This window comes from Rhincodon typus, chromosome 28 (assembly GCF_021869965.1).
Source record: "Rhincodon typus isolate 14 chromosome 28, sRhiTyp1.1, whole genome shotgun sequence".
NCBI lineage: Eukaryota > Metazoa > Chordata > Chondrichthyes > Orectolobiformes > Rhincodontidae > Rhincodon > Rhincodon typus.
In genome coordinates this window covers 3443621-3459839 of record NC_063359.1, presented here as the reverse complement: position 1 = coordinate 3459839, position 16219 = coordinate 3443621, and the positions used below count along the sequence as shown (strand labels likewise).

Genomic DNA, 16219 nt, shown 5'->3' with positions numbered 1-16219 from the left:
TAATATGTTACTCCTCACACCATGAACTCCTTATTTTTTGCATTAACCTCTTATGTGGCACTTCTATAAATGCCTTCTGGAAATCTAACTATCGTAAGTCTACAGGCTTCCATTTATCCACAGCACATTACTCCCTCAAAGAACTCAAATAAACCAGTTTAAGTATGCTTTCTATTTCACAAAACTGTGCTAACTTCTTGTGATCACCTTGAGTTATTTTTCTAAATGCCCAACTATAACCACCTCAACAATCAGTTTTGACACCTTCCCCACGACAGATGCCAAGTTAACTGGTTTATAGTTTGCTGCCTCCCTCCCTCCTTTCTTGAAGAGAGGAGTTTATGTCTGTTACTTTGAAACCTGGTGGAACCTTTCCAGGATTTTGTGGATTTTGGAGAATTAACATCAATGTGTCTACCACTTAATTGGCCATCTCTTTTATAATCCCATGAATGAGAAAGTGCTACTTGATAGCACTGTCAACGCCCCTGACATCACACTGCTGATGGGGTTGGATCATACACCGTGAGACGGGAACAGGTCAGTAGACTTTGGTAAAATACTGAGCCAAATGCGTTTGCTCAGTCCACAGCTTCACGCACTGTGCTACTTTTCTGTACAGGTACAGGCCCTGTACCAACCTGCAGCCTTCTAAATCTTTGGCACGTCCTTTTGTTTTATAGATTATTCCTGGAAATGTCAACACTTACGATATTGTCCTGAAGGACTTACGGCCTCCGATCATCGCCCGCTATGTGCGGGTGATCCCAGTGACTGAGCAGCCGTCAAGTGTGTGTATGCGGGTCGAGCTGTATGGCTGTGTCTGGGCTGGTGAGTTTGTCTGTTCCTTGATCTTCCCACCTGCAGTTTAAAGATTCGGAGCAGCTGAGGCTGCTTTTATTACAGCAAATTGTGGGATTATCCCAAGCAGTTTGCGATTCCCTCCGTGATGTCCAGGGGTTGCTGGCCTCCGTATTTAATATACATCGAGTTTATAACAGACAATATAAATGTAACGCCACAACAAGGGAAGGAGTCAGAAAGCAGTAAACTAAATTCCAGCTTGTCCAATATCTAGCATTGAGAAATTGCAAGAATTATTATTAAACAAGTAATAACTAGAACAAAAACAGAAGTTGCTGGAAAAGCTCAGCAAGTCTGGCAGCATCTTTGAAGAGAAGTCAGTGTTAAAATGTTTTGGGTCCAGTTCTGAGGAAGGGTCACCGGACCCGAAATGTTAACTCAAGCGGACTTCTTTTCCTGGGTCGCTGCTATCCTGTGGGTGTATGTGAGTGATCACGTGTGTAAGAGAAGCTGATCTTCTCATTGATATCTGTGTCTAGATGGCCTGTATTCATACAGTGGGCCTGTGGGACAGACCATCGAAAAGCCAGGGACAGCAGTCGTCTACCTCAATGACTCTACCTATGATGGTGTTCAGGACTCCAAGTAAGCCTCTATATTATGGTAGCTAAGCAGTGATAACGCAGTAGTTTTATCCAGTACTTATCACACGACCCAAGATTAGGGTCTGGGTACACCTCGAATTTTCAATGCACTTAGTTGTTCCTGTCAATCATAAATGGTTTGATTGTGCTATTGCCTGGTCGGTGCAAAGTAACGATGTTGACCAATTGCTGGATAGAGCCTTTGTTTCTGGTTACCTTGTAATCCGTATACTACATATCTCTGAAATCAGGAATACGGTCTTCAACAAGCATCTATTACCTACACAGAGTGTGACCAGGCCCCTCAGCCTATGGTGATGCAGCTCCGAGAAATGGGTGGGAGGGCTGGATGTTTAACCTGTTGCTAGCCCTCACCTTGGGTCTGATCCTGGCTGAGATCTGACTGATGCCACCCTCTGCTTAGGCGCAGTCACAATGGTCTGGGTCAGCTGACAGATGGGGTCCTGGGGCTGGATGATTTCACCCAGAGCCACGAGTACCGCGTGTGGCCAGGGTACGACTACGTCGGCTGGAGCAACGAGACCTTTGCTGACCAATACGTGGAGCTGGAGTTCGAGTTTGACCAACGCAGGAACTTCTCCAGCATGAAGGTCAGTGCGTGAGAAGCTTGTGGTGTGCTGACTGTCAGGCTGGACCTCAGTCTGTTTCTCACCTCCTGTGCCCACCTCCTGAGTATCTCCTCCATACAACCTCCTCCTGAATCCTTCAATCTCTCTTAAATACACTTTCCCTTAGGCTGAGTGCTAGGCAGCATCAGCAGGAGCTAGTAATGCTAAGAATCACTGTCTCCTGTCGTGGTGCTATTTCACTCAGTTAACTCTCATAACTGCTCGCTGTCTCTCATTCTGTCTCCTTCCTCTTTCTTTCCTTCCACTTTCTTTCCTTCCATCCTTTCTCCTACTCACCTAATTTTCCTCCCTTTCTCTTTCCCACTGCTTCCCCATTGCTTCCCCATTTTTCTCTCTGTCTTCTTCCTTCTTTCTCTCTCCTTTCATTTTGTCTTTCCCATTCCCCTTTTCTGTCTCCCACTTTCTCTCATTTTTTCTTCACTCCTCCCTCTTCCCTGCCTGGGAGGGAGTGACTCAGTGGTTAGCACTGCTGCCTCACAGTGCCAAGGGCCCAGATGCGATTCCACCCTCGGGTGACTGTCTGTGTAGAGTTTGCTATTCTCCCCACGTCTGTGTGGGTTTCCACCAATTTCCTCCTACAGTCCAAAGATGTGCAGGTTAGGTGGATTGGCCATGCTAAATTGCCCATAGGGTCCAGGGATGTGCAGGTTCGGTGGGTTAACCATGAGAAATGCTGCGTTACAGGGATAGGATAGGGGGGTTGGGTCTGGGTGGGATGCTCTTTGAAGGGTGGGTGTGGACTTGATGGGCCAAATGGCCTGCTTCCACACAGTAGGGATTCTATGATTCTGCCTAGGGGAGGTAAAGCAGTCTGCCGCTGGTATTGGGCCACGTCCAGCAACTGATACTCTGTTAATGCTGTGCTTGATGCATCATTTCCTTTGAGCTGTATCTCTCTGTTTGCCCTGTAGAGTGGCCGATAGCTGTTGCTGGTGATGAACTCCTCCACAAGGTGGCAGAGGCATGACCCATTGGTGTTTTATCAGGTGGAGGATGTTGATCAGATGTACAAAACTATATAATGGAGCTCACCTCCAGTGATCATAGATCATAGAATGCCAACAGTGTGGGAACAGGCCCTTCGACCCAACAAGTCCACACTGACCCTCAGAGCATCCCACCCAGACCCATCACCCTATAACCCACCTAATCGACGCATCCGTGAACACTATGGGCAATTTAGCATGGCCAATCCACCTAACCTGCTCATCTTTGGACTGTGGGAGGAAACTGGAGCACCCGATGGAAACCCACGCAGACACTGAGAGAATGTGGAAACCCCACACAGACAGTCGCCTGAGGGTGGAATGGAACCCAGTTGCCTGGCGCTGTGAGGCAGCAGTGCAAACCACAGCCACCGTGCACCCAAACATCGTGGCTAGAATTCTACAGGCTTGGCCAGTATGGCAATTGAACCATAACCTTGGCGTCATTAGCACCACGCTGTAACAGCTGAGCTAACTGACCACTGCAGAACTTCTATTCCCTGACCGAGAATCGAACCCAGGCCACAGTGGTGAAAACGCCGAATCCTAACCACTAGACCACCAGGGAATGTTCTTCAGTACAATAAATGCTGGCCAAGCCAGTAATACCCACATCCTGTGAATGAATGAATAAAGAACATTAAGAGTCAAAACCTATCGCTTGGACAAGGAACTGAAGTCTCAGTGATTGGAGGATTTATTTTGCTGTTCAATACCCCACGATCCCACTGTTGTCCAACTGATTTCACTGACACCTTCCAGGAAGCCTAGGAACACTGTGTGTTCAGAGTGAAATTCCAAACTCCCACTGAAGCAGATAATTGTTTTTCTGCTTGTTGCCAACCCTTACCCTCCCCCAGCACAACATAACAAGTGAAATAAATGTTATGGCGAGGAGGTCGAACCCCTGTGATAATTAAAAGTGAAACACCCAGAGAAACTCATCTCACCTCGTAATCTGCTAAAGGAAATAAGAAAAATGGCATAACCTGCCTTTCACCTCCCAATCTATTAGAAAGGAGAGGTTAAATGAAAGAAATACTTTATAAGCAACAACTAACAGTCTATTTATTTAACTCTAACAGTAAACAAGTTAACAGACCTACTAACAAACTTAACTACTAACTTTTCCCGAACAGAACAAAATTCTAATGGCATGTTTTCCAATAAATACAAGTCCCACTTAAATAACTCAAAATATTAAGAAAAATAAATTAAAACTTAGATTCTCAAAACTATAATCAGGATGCATCTTCCAGAATGATCCGTCCCTTTTCTGCTATTCTTCAGTCAGGAATTCTCTCTTCGTCAAATCCTTGTGTCAGGAATATTAGCAAAGAATGCCTTTTAGATGGTGCTTAATCAGAGAGCTTAAAGATTTCTGAGAGCACCAGAGTTTTACTCTTCTGATGGCAGTTCGCTCTCACACTGATTTTCAAAAAATCTCTTCTTATATACCCTTGATGACCTGTCAATTTTCTTATAATAGGATTGGTCCTAGGTTGTCAACACCATCAGATTTAAATTTAATTGGGTTTTTGTATCTAGGGCCTGGTTAAATTAATTGGTGATATTCAAGCTGGTTGCTTTAACATCACAACAAACCTTGGTTGCCAATTGATACATAGGTTCAAATTCAGAACTGTCTGTACATCCACAGGTGCTTGCAGACTTTTTTTATCTCCAAGCTTAGAAAAGCAAATCACCTCTTAAAGGGACCACACTGTCTTCTCCCTATCATTTTTACTAAGATTCTAACATCCTGCCTTCTAATTCATAAACCAACTCAAACCAAGTATGCAACACCCTCCCCCTTAAGAGAAAAATGACCTATCATTATGACAAGATAGCTCCTTTATTTTCTAAATCTTAATGCCATTATTACTAAATCATAATGCATTAATCTAAAGTTGCACATTTCATACTAATTCTATACACGTATATAACATTGAACACTACCATTTCTATTTTATACATACATTTCTTTTAATCCCGCGATAATGCATCTGCAAAAACATTTTACGACTCGCAGCATGTACAATCTGTAAATTAAATGCTTGTAACAAGACTCCAAAGAAATAGTCTAATGTTCTCGTCCTTAAGTCTTTCCAAAAGTGTCAAAGGGTTGTGATCAGTGTACACAACTGTCTCCGATATATTGTTCGCAATATAAACATTAAAATGTTGTAAGGCCAGTACCAAACTCAATAACTCTTTTACAACGGAGTTGAATATTTTCTCTGATGGCTATTGAGTTTCTTTGAAAAATAACTGATTGGCCTTTCAGTTCAACAATTATCCTATTGTAACAACACAGTTCCAACCCCTACATCACTTGCGTCGATAGCGACATTAAAGGGTTTCAAGAAATTTGGTGTGGCTAAAACTGGTGCAGTGGTTAACGCTGCTTTTAACTTCTCAAATGCCTCCTGGCATTGTTCTGTCCACTGAAATTTCATGTTCTTCTTTAACAAACCCATCAGCGGTGCTACCACGCTACTAAAGTTTCGTTCAAATTTCCTGTAGAATTCACTCAGTCCCAAAAAGCGTAGCACTTCCTTCTTCAAGGATGGTCTTGGAAATTTCTCGATGGCCTTTTGTCTTCACGTTCCTCCATGTCATCCTTCCATGTCCAATGTTGTGTCCTAAGAATGTCACTTCCACCTTCGCCAATTCAGTTTTTGCTAAATTTATAACCGGTTTTGCCTCCTTTAGTCTTTCAAAGAGCTCTGCCAAATGCACCATGTGATCATTCCACGAATGATAAAGATCACTAAGTTATCTATATACACGGCACAATGAGTTAATCCTGCCACAAATCTGTTCATAAGTCTTTGAAACGTGGCTGGTGCATTCTTCATTCCAAAGGGCATTACTTTAAACTGCTACAGCCCATTTGGGGTTACAAACACAGAAACTTCTTTCACTGTCTCCGACAAAGGTACTTGCCAGTAACCATGAAGCAAGACCAACTTTGTGATGTAAGTAGCTTGTCCTACTTTTTCTACACAGTTCTCCAGCCTTGGAATTGGGGATGAGTCTGATTCAGTCACGGTGTTGACCTTCCAGTAATCCACACAGAATCATTGAGCACCTTCAGGTTTGAGAACCAACACAATTGGCGAATTCCACTTGCTTTGACTCAGCTCAATGATGTCTCCTTGGAACATCGCTTCCACTTCGTTCTGTACCTGTGCTGCTTTGAGAGGATTAAGCCTGTTGTTTTATCGGAACAGCATTCCCTACATCCACCACATGTACTATAATATTAGTCCTCCCCATTCTATTTCTACACACATCCTCATTGTGTTGCAACAAGTCTTTCAGTTCAGTTCTCTGTTCCTGAGACAGATAGCTTTCTACCCTATCCCATTCTTCCATTGCTCCCCTCCCCGGTCCTTTCCATCGCTCCCCTCCCCCTGTCCTCCGTCACCCCCCACACCCCACAGTTTGCTTGCACTGTCCTCAATCATTGCCCCGTTCCCATCCTTTCCCTTTCAATCTGACACACACGATCTCTTCTTACAGTCATATTGGGTTCCTTCTCTTTCTCTTTCTCACTCTCTCTGACTTTGTCTTTGTGACTGACCAACTGAATTCATCTGTCCTCTCATTTCCCTGGCCACTCTTAGTGTCCCTTTGCCCTATGCTCCCCTCCATTCATCCCCTCCTCCTCTGTCCCTTTTCTCTCTTTCTCTCTGGACTGACTCAGTCTCTCCCACAGGTTCACTGTAACAATCTGTACACAAAGTCGGTGAAGATTTTCCATCGGGTCGAGTGCTACTTCAAGCAGCAGCTGGTGGCGAACTGGGAGCGTGAGTCGGTCGGGGTGACCACGGTTATGGACGACAAGAACCCGAGTGCGCGGTTTGTGGTTGTGCCCCTAGGCCAGAGGCTGGGTAAGGCGATCTGCTGCCGGTTCTACTTTGCAGATCACTGGATGTTGTTCAGTGAGATCTCCTTCCAGTCAACAGTCGCAGGTAATGAGCTATCACTGCTCCATCAGCAACCAAGGCCTGTCCTTGAGCTCAGTCTCACAGGTAGACAGCAGGGTCCTTTTAACCACGATGATGATGTCATTGGGTCTTGAATATTAATCTGAAAAGTAGTGACAGGGGGGCGGTTGTAAAGTTCTTTGAATACGAACAAGTTTTATAGTCAGCCAGAATCGTTCAGAATTGGAACTGCACAAGCTATTTATAGAGTCATAAACTCATACAGAACGGGAGCAGACCCTTCAGTGCAACCAGCCCAAACTAAACATAATCCCAAACAAAACTAGTTCCACCTGCCTGCTCTTGGCCCACATCCCTCCAAACCTTTCCTATTCGTGTAGTTATCCAAATGTCTTTTAAATGTTGTAATCCACTACTTCCTCAGGAAGTTAGTTCTGTACACAAACCACCCTCTAAGTAAAAAAAATTGCCCCTCATGTCTTTTTTAAATCTCTCCTCCCACTTTAAAAATGTGCCCCTTGGTCTTGAAATCCCCATCCTAGGGAAAAGACAAATACCATTAACTCAATCTATACCCCTCATTACTTTATGAACTTCTATAAAGTCGCCTATAAACCTCCTGCACTTAAGTGAAAAGATAACACTTCTAAACGAGAGCTTTATTTCAGTTAAAGACACTCTGTAAAACACTCACCCACTGATTACTAACTCCCCATGATTATACAATCAATTCCCCCCCCACCCCCATTAACCCTTAATTAATATATCCATCTCCCGTCACCTCGTTCCGTTGGATCTCAGGCATCTCTTCAGACCAGATTAGATAACTGTTCATTCTATTATCCATTATTCTAGTAGACTCCCTCTGCTGGTACATGTGTATATGATAGAATCAAGCAGACAAAACGCACTTCCCGTTAATGATTATTCTCTAGGCTGCGGCTACCAGGTGAATTGTGTGTGTCAGGCTCCAGACATCGACAGTGGTAGTCCTAGGGAATGTGGGAAGGTCCCAGGAGACATGGAGAAATGTCTGGGAAATGGGGAGGGCAGCAATGTGTTTCTGTGGAGTTACCCCTTTCCCTGCCCTTACCTCATCATTTACTTTCTGAAATTGGTGTGACAATGGGGTTTTAATTGGATCTTTTGCCTTTTGACAGATGTGGGGGCAGCGAATCCTTTGGAACACCCTCAGCCGTCCTGGAGAGAGGGCACTTCCCAAATCCCACCGGTTCTGAGTACTCCCAGACCGAATGCCGGCCTTGATCTAGGTTCCAGGCCCAGCCCCTCACCAACACTGAGCATGTCCAGTTCTCTAAGCCCCACACTGAGTGACACTGTTAACAGCCTCGCCACCCTCACTCTTGGTAAAGAGCTTCTGGGATTTGCAGAACTTGGCCATTGCTATCTTTCATCTCCCCATGTCCTACTCTCTCTCTGTCTGTGTGTCTATCTCTCTCTCTCTTAACCCCCCTCCCCACTTCTTTCGCTCTCCCTGTCTCTTTCCCACTCTCCCCCACTTTTTCACTCTCCCTGTCTCTTTCTCTCTCTGCCCCTCTCATTCACTGCCTCTCTCCCTGTTCTCCCTCTTTGTATCTCTCTCTCTCTCTCTCTCCCTTTCTCCCTGTCTCTTTGACATTCTCCCACCTCCCCCCTCTCTTTCTCGCACTGTCTATGTCTGTCTCACATTTTCTCTATCTCTGTCTCCCGACAGGCAGCTCCCCTCCTCACAACATCAGCAGACCCATTAACAAGGTTGAGGACAGCAATACCTCTATTCTGATTGGCTGTTTGGTAACCATCATCCTCCTCCTCCTCCTGATCATCATCGTTATCCTGTGGAGGCAGCACTGGAAGAGGATCCTCGAGAAGGTACGCCCCTTTAACAGCCTGAACCCTGGGTCATGTCCCCTTTAACAACCCTCCACCACTGGGCTGTGCTCATTGGTCACAGAGGCCAACTACTAAATGTGGGTAACCAAATCATCTATTTTCCAGACAGCCCAGTCAATGGAGAAATGTGACATATTAGAAGCAGAGCAGAGACAATCATTAGGAAATATAATTGGATGGGGGAAAGCTGTAGACCCATGGATTGTGAACACAAAATACACCGTGTTTTCTTTCCTTCTATTTTTGTAACCTCAGAAAGTGGTTTTAGGAATGAACATGTCTCTGGAAAGAGATTCAGGGACTGTTGAAAGGAATTCTTTTAATAGGAGGAGGAGATCAAACAGTAACAGGCCATAAAGTGATAGAAGGCAAGATAAAAGGTATAGCTTAACAAGATCAAGGAATAAACTACAGACCAGGAACGATGTCAGAGTAACTTCACTGATGGCAGTAAAGGAATTTTGAAGATATTTTTGGATTTGTTAGCAGCAATTTCTTGGGAATGTAGATCAATTGATATTAAAGTTGCGTTTCTGCAGGGAGATCACCTCAACAGGAAGGTGATCCTTCACCACCCAAAAGAGGCACCATGTATTTTGGAGATACTCTAAAACTTGCGTAAATGTGTACATGACCTAAATGATGCCTGTAGAGTTTGGTCCTTCTCAATAAGGTCCTGCTTGTTAAAATTGTACTGTCTTTGCTGGCCTCCTTGATTGGGGCCGGGGGAGTGGTGTGAGGTGATTTTGGTAGCGAGCAGATTTCACGCATCTTTACGATGCACATAGATGATTTTTATTTTTGTGAGGTGACAGCAGTGAGTTTGAAAACATAGTCATAAATGGCATTTAAGCAGCATTCAAAACTGGAAGTGAGGCTTTTAAGTTAATTGGACTAGAAATGGATTAAGTGTCACTACCTCAGTCTTATTTGGAAACTGGTAATTGTCAAAGTAAGACCTTGGAAGATACAGCATCTTCCAAAACTGAAAAAGAGGAATTGCAAAGTCTACTTGGATAGCTGAATTAGCTGGATGCCTAAGCAAGGCCAGATACTGGTTTTAAAATATTAGAGTTGATTAAGACTATGAAAAATCTGCTGTTTGGAAGAACAAAACAGTGAAAAATTAAAAATGGAGCAGTGTTTTGAAATGTCCATTATTGGGAGATGCCTGGAGTATGTTTTGGTGATGCTTCTTGCACGAATCTCTCTGAAGAGTTCTCAAGTGCAGGGAGATTTATACTTTTTTCTTGTTGGAAAAGTGGGTAAATGTTACTCTTTAGTTTGGGAAGCTGAAAAGATCAGATGAGCAATAACCTTAGCGACTGAATCTCTCATTCTTGACAAAGTGGTGGATGTGATGTTTTTCTTAGAGAAAATATTGGAAGAAATCCTGAAAAAAAGGGATTCAGCAACAACATTCATTGTGATATCAAAAATAAGTCACTATGGGATAAAGTACATTTGACAAAATATGGGAATTTCAAAACACACTTTTCATTCAAGGATCTATATAGCAGTTTTAAAACAGAATGGAGAAATCTTCACTTTTTCCAATGGGTGGATAGCAGCAGTCAGCTATCTGATTCTTTTAAAGGAAGGAGAAAGTTCTCAGAAACTATTAAGTTTTTTTCTAAGAAAAGAACATTTGGAACTCTTGTGTACACTAAAGCAGGAAGATAATGTTGTCATTCTGCACAGTAAGTTGTATTTGTTTGTATTTTAGTTTTTTCGTCATTTCTAAACTAAACCATTAAAATCTAAAGGGGGATCTATTCTCATCTAGCAGGGCACAGGTGATGGTTATGTGACTATTGGGTGAGAACTGGGTGTATATCTGAGGAAGAACTAATCAGTGTGTCGGAGATTTGTAAGGTCTGAATTGGAATAAAACTCTTCCTAGAAAAGGAGGTATTTAGAGTCTGGTCAACCAACCTTAACCTCTGGTGTCTTTTATACTGCATTTCGTCCTCTTTAACAACATCCCATCACTGTGCTGTGTTCCCTTTAATAGTATACCATCAATCTGCACTGCCCCCTTTAAAAGTCCCCTACCACTTTGATGCATCCCCTTTAACAACAGCCCTGTCAATTTTATGACAGCTGGCTCTTCCTGTACACCGTGCACTGTCTTCATAACCTCAGCAGCCTGGCACTGTTAATTCTGTCACAGTATCTCCCCCTTGCTCTCCCTTGTCACTGCCTCATTTCCCTGTACATGTACTCTCCTGTACCATCCTGCCATGTGGCCACCCACCTGCAAAACCCCATACGCCCAAGCAGTAATGCCCTTTTCTCCTGCAAAATGCTTACTGTTGAATGGAGCTGTGTGGTGCCAATATCTGTCCCCAGTCTGTGCCCATTTCGGTTAACCTCGTGCCTTTAAGCTCCCCAGCTTTCTGCTCCCAGCTCTGTAATCTGTTGAGAGCAGGGGCTTAGAGTATATGGCTATTATGGTCTGAGCTCTGTAATATTTTGGGACTGGTGGCTTGGTCTGTGGTTATTATGGTCTAATGCTGTTTGTGCTCTGTTTATTTACTAAGGCTCCACGGAGAATCTTAGAGGAGGATGCGACTGTGCGTCCATCCTTGTGCAATGACACCATTGTCATTAGTAACCAGACACAGATATTTCAGACCAACCCCACTTATGAGCGCGTCTTTCCATTTGATCTGGAATATCAGGAACCTGCCAGGCTGTTACGCAAGCTTCCAGAGCTTTCTCAGAGTGCAGAGGATTCAGGTTGGTGCTGCAGAAATTGAAGATGTATTAGAAGGTAGCTTCAGTAGTTGAGCAGCACGTTGGAGGGCAATGTAGGGGAAGGTGTTAAGTGCTCCCCATTTCCCCATCCTTCGCCCTTAGCCATGCTCCGTCCTCGCAACCCCACAACTACTACTGTAGGGCCCACAACCTCAAACTCTCATTCCTGACCTCAGTACGGGTTGTGAGCTACAGATTGGGTGGCCCTGCCTGGATGTCCTAGGCTGTTAGAAGCGAGCATGGGGGGATGGTGTGGGATGGTGTGGGGTGGCGGGGTGGCACGGTGGCTCAGTGGTTAGCACTGCTGTCTCACAGCGCCTGGGACCCAGATTCAATTCCACCCTTGGGAGAGTTGGAGTTTGCACATTCTCCCCATGTGTCTGCATGGGTTTCCTCCCACAGTCCAAAGATGTGCAGGGTAGGTGGATTGGCCAATGCAAAATTGCCACCATAGTGTCCAGGGATGTGCAGGTTAGGTAAATTAGCCATGGGAAATGTAGGGTTACAGGGGTGGGGTGGGTCTGGGTGGGACACTGTTTGGAGGGTCGGTGTGGACTCAATGGGCTGAATGGCCTGCTTCTGCACTGTAGGGATTCTATGATTCTAAATCACTGCAGTAACCCAGGTTTCTGCAACCGCATTCATTTTGTGCCTAGGAGGAATATTGGCCTCCTAGTGGATTGTGTTTGGAGTTAAGTCTGGCATGAGGAGGGTTACAAATCCTGTCCCATCTGAGAGAGGCCTTGACATGAGCTATCTCTTTGTCATTGCTCGTGATCCTGGATGTCTCCCTGTCCGTACTGGGAAAGTAACTTCACCACATGTTAGGCTCAGCACCAATACTACAGCACAATCTGGCAATTTGCAAACTATAGTCACAATCCAGGACTTCTGTGGCCTGGAATGACCATTTCAAATGGGGGATGGTTATATCATGGTGATATCACTGGACTAGGTACCTGGAGGGCAGGCACTGGGGGTGTGGGCTCAGATCCCTCTCCAGCAATTGGTGCAATTTGAATTCAGTTAATAAATGTGGAATTGAAAGCTAGTCTTTGTGATAGTGGCCATGGAAACTATCATCAATTGTTGTAAAGACCCACCTGCTTTACTAATGCCCTTTAGGGAAGGAAATCTGCCATTCTTACTGGGTCTGGCCTACATGTGACAGTTTCTGGTCAATGAAAAGTAACCATGATATTGATAACATGGGATTCAGTGATGGTAAAGAGCAAAAGAGGAGAAAGACAGCCTTGGCCAAAATTTATCCTTCAACCAACATGACTGAAAATTGATCAACTGTCTGTGAGCTCAGGACTTTTGTGGGATCTTGGTGTGCACAAAATAGTTGTGTATTTCCTACAATGTGGCAACACTTGCAAAGCACTGAGGTTGGGGAAGGTGGTAAACAATTGGAATTTCTCTTTTTTTTTCCTTCCTCTGAAAGGAAGATAGCAACCAATAAAAAAGCAGCTTTTGGGTGTACAGTTAAGGAACTTGAGACAGAAGAGAGAGGATTTATTTCATTTTCTCTCAGCAGCCTCCTACTCTCTCCCATTCCTGCCGTGAACTCCCAATCTTCCCCCCCGCCCCAGCGCTTGTAAGAAGAAGGGAATGGCTCCCAGAGTAGGCCTTTTTCACCCACAAGCCAATCCCCTCACCCTCCCCCACCCATTCAGCTCCCACTGTTCCCCCACCAGCTCCCACACTGACAACTCAGCCTCCGTCACCACCTCCATTCCACATGGGTAGACGATCCATGTGGTACAGCGTGATGTGACAGGCACAGGCACTAACATTTCCTGGGGCTCGTCGTATCAGGGCCAGCTGAGAATGCTGGCTGCATTTGTGCATCGCACTGAAGACAGAAAAATATTGAGAGAATACTCACTGTAACAGAATGTTGCCTGAGGCTAAGACAGGTGGGAAACTTATGAATGATCTGAATCCCACATCACGGCCAATCCCCCGACCCTCTGCTTCTCCTGTTCAGGTTCACTGGCGTGGATTGGCTGGGGTTCAGTGAAAGGGTCATTGAGTGAACTGAGAGCAAATGAAGAAGGTGGGAAGAATTAAGTTGTGTCTGTCAATGCCCTTTCTCCAGCTGCCACGTTAACTTTCCTTGTGTCCTTTGCCCAGTGTGTAGTGGCGACTATGCAGAACCAGACCTCACAAAAACCACTCCGCACCAGGGTTTCCAGAGTAATGTGCCACATTACGCAGAGGCTGATATCATCAATCTGCAAGGGGTGACTGGAAACAACACGTACGCTGTTCCTGCACTCACCGTGGACTCTCTGGTCAAGATGGAGCTGGCCGTGGAGGAAATCTCCCGACATCAACTGCACTTTAAGGAGAAACTGGGGGAGGGGCAGTTTGGGGAGGTAAGGGCTTTTTAACACCAACCTGCCTCCTGCCATAGGTGTGACTTGCCCATGGCCTGTGCATTGTGTCAATGAGACATGGTGGGAGTCTGCTGGCATCTCCAGACATGAGAATCACTGGGGCTGAGTATGTGAGGGTTATTGAATGAGGGGATTAATCCTGGAGGTGTCAGTGTTAACTGGAAGCAGTGAGAGGTTGAGGGTCAGTCAGCAGGAATGTATCTGATTGAGGGTCAGTTGGGGAAGGAGTGAAGGGGTTCAGCCGGGGTGGAGTAGGGTTTCAGTCGGGCAGGAGTGGGGTCTCACTCAGAGGGCACTCGGGGCGGGGGTATTACCAGGAGGGAGTGTGCGTTTGTCACTGGGACTGACATGTCATGATGAAGTTTGTACTCCTCCTCCAGGTTCACCTGTGTGAGGCACCGAGTCTGCACGAGTTCCATCGCCCAGATTTCCTCTTTAACACAGGCCACAGGCCTGTTCTGGTGGCAGTAAAGATGCTGCGGTCAGATGCCACAACCAGTGCCAGGTAGGTGCTCTTAGGTGAGTTTGCTTCTTACTGGGGTTGCTGTGCACGGGAGTCCACTGAGCAAACAGCAGAGGGTAACTGCACAAGCAGGCTCAACCTGCTGAGCCCTGTCTGATCTTGGTGTGGAGTTCTCTGTGAAAGCTGCCAGTGTGAGACGTACTGAATGGTCCCAGTTGGACAGGATTATGTTCTCCTAGAGCTAGATCTCCTAGACTTCAGACATCATGACTGTCAAGAATGGGTCAGTCTCTTTTGACTTGGGGGGAAAAGTCAGGGGCAGCATACTGGACATCTTTAAAATGGTGAAAGAATCTCATAATTGTTATGATGTAAAAAGGGGGCCATTCACCCCATGAAGACTGCACTGATCTCTGAACATTTAAACTTAATGCTACATTCCTGTGTTTTCCCCATAATTCTGTGTGTTGAATGATTATTTAAAAAGAAACAATGCCATCCTGAATGCCTCAATTGGACCTGCCATCACTACATTTCCAAGCAGTGCATTCCAGACCCAAAGCACTTGCTACCTGGTCCAGCTCCGTTCTTGCCCAGTTAAAGTCACTGTCTGCCAGTTTTGTCATTTTCTACCATCACCCTCAATGTAATGATAGAATGATCACTGTCCCCTAACTGTTTCCCTTTAACCTTCCCCTACTGTCACTTGATCTTTTCACATAGAACCCCTGTAGTGTGGAAACAGGCCCTTCAGCCCAATAAGTCCACACCAACCCTTGGAGCATCCCACCCAGACCCCTCCCCCCAAAACCTACCTAAGCTACACATCCCTGAACACCGCGGGCAATTTAGCATGGCCAACCCACCGAGCCTGCACATCTTTGGACTGTGGGAGGAAACCGGAGCACCCAGAGGAAACCCATGCAGACACGGAGAATGTGCAAACTCCACACAGACAGTCACCTGAGGGTGTAATTGAACACAGGTCCCTGGTGCTGTGAGGCAGCAGTGCTAACCACTGTGCCATCATGCCGCCCAAAAATCCACACCGACAGTCACCTGAGGCTGGAATCTTCTTTGCCCAAGAATCCGATCTAACAGTGCCTCGTCTCTTATTGGGCTAGGCTCATACTGCTGGAGGAAATTCTCCTGAACACAATCAAGGAATACTTGCCCCTCGTTGCCCTTGCACTACCACTATCTGTTGATGTATCTAGTCCCCTGTTATAACTACTCTGTTGTTCACACCTCTCTGTAATTTCCCTGTAAGATTTGTTGCTCGGTATTGTTCCCAGTAGCTGGTGATCTGTAGATTACATTGAGCAGCGTGATTGCATCCTTCTTATTCCTTAGTCCAAGCCAAATCATTTCTACCTTTGAACCTCTGAACTATCCTCTTTCTCCAGTTCTACAAGGCTCTCCTGAACATAAAACACTACCCTCCTCCTTTATATCCTTTCCCCTCTTTTCTGAACACAGCAACCAGGAATATTGAACACAAAGATCTGTCCTTGCTTAAGCCAAGTCACCACATCATAATCCCACAGATAGAACATAGAACATAGAACATTACAGCGCAGTACAGGCCCTTCGGCCCTCGATGTTGCGCCAACCTGTGAAACCAATCTGAAGCCCATCTAACCTAAACTATTCCATTA

At 45.3% G+C, this 16219-nt stretch overlaps 1 protein-coding gene across 1 annotated transcript in view; it reads left to right on the top strand.

Moving 5' to 3' along the window:
* LOC125486339 (discoidin domain-containing receptor 2-like) overlaps window positions 1–14607 on the top strand; it is a 15676-nt gene extending 1069 nt beyond the window's left edge. Inside the window, exons 3-11 of the mRNA XM_048613344.1 lie at window positions 684–831; window positions 1344–1449; window positions 1873–2059; window positions 6809–7064; window positions 8201–8407; window positions 8755–8912; window positions 11477–11675; window positions 13833–14077; window positions 14479–14607. Coding sequence (XP_048469301.1) covers window positions 684–831; window positions 1344–1449; window positions 1873–2059; window positions 6809–7064; window positions 8201–8407; window positions 8755–8912; window positions 11477–11675; window positions 13833–14077; window positions 14479–14607 — 1635 coding nt within the window. The remainder of the gene's footprint in view (window positions 1–683; window positions 832–1343; window positions 1450–1872; window positions 2060–6808; window positions 7065–8200; window positions 8408–8754; window positions 8913–11476; window positions 11676–13832; window positions 14078–14478) is intronic.
* Window positions 14608–16219: the final 1612 nt, after the last annotated feature.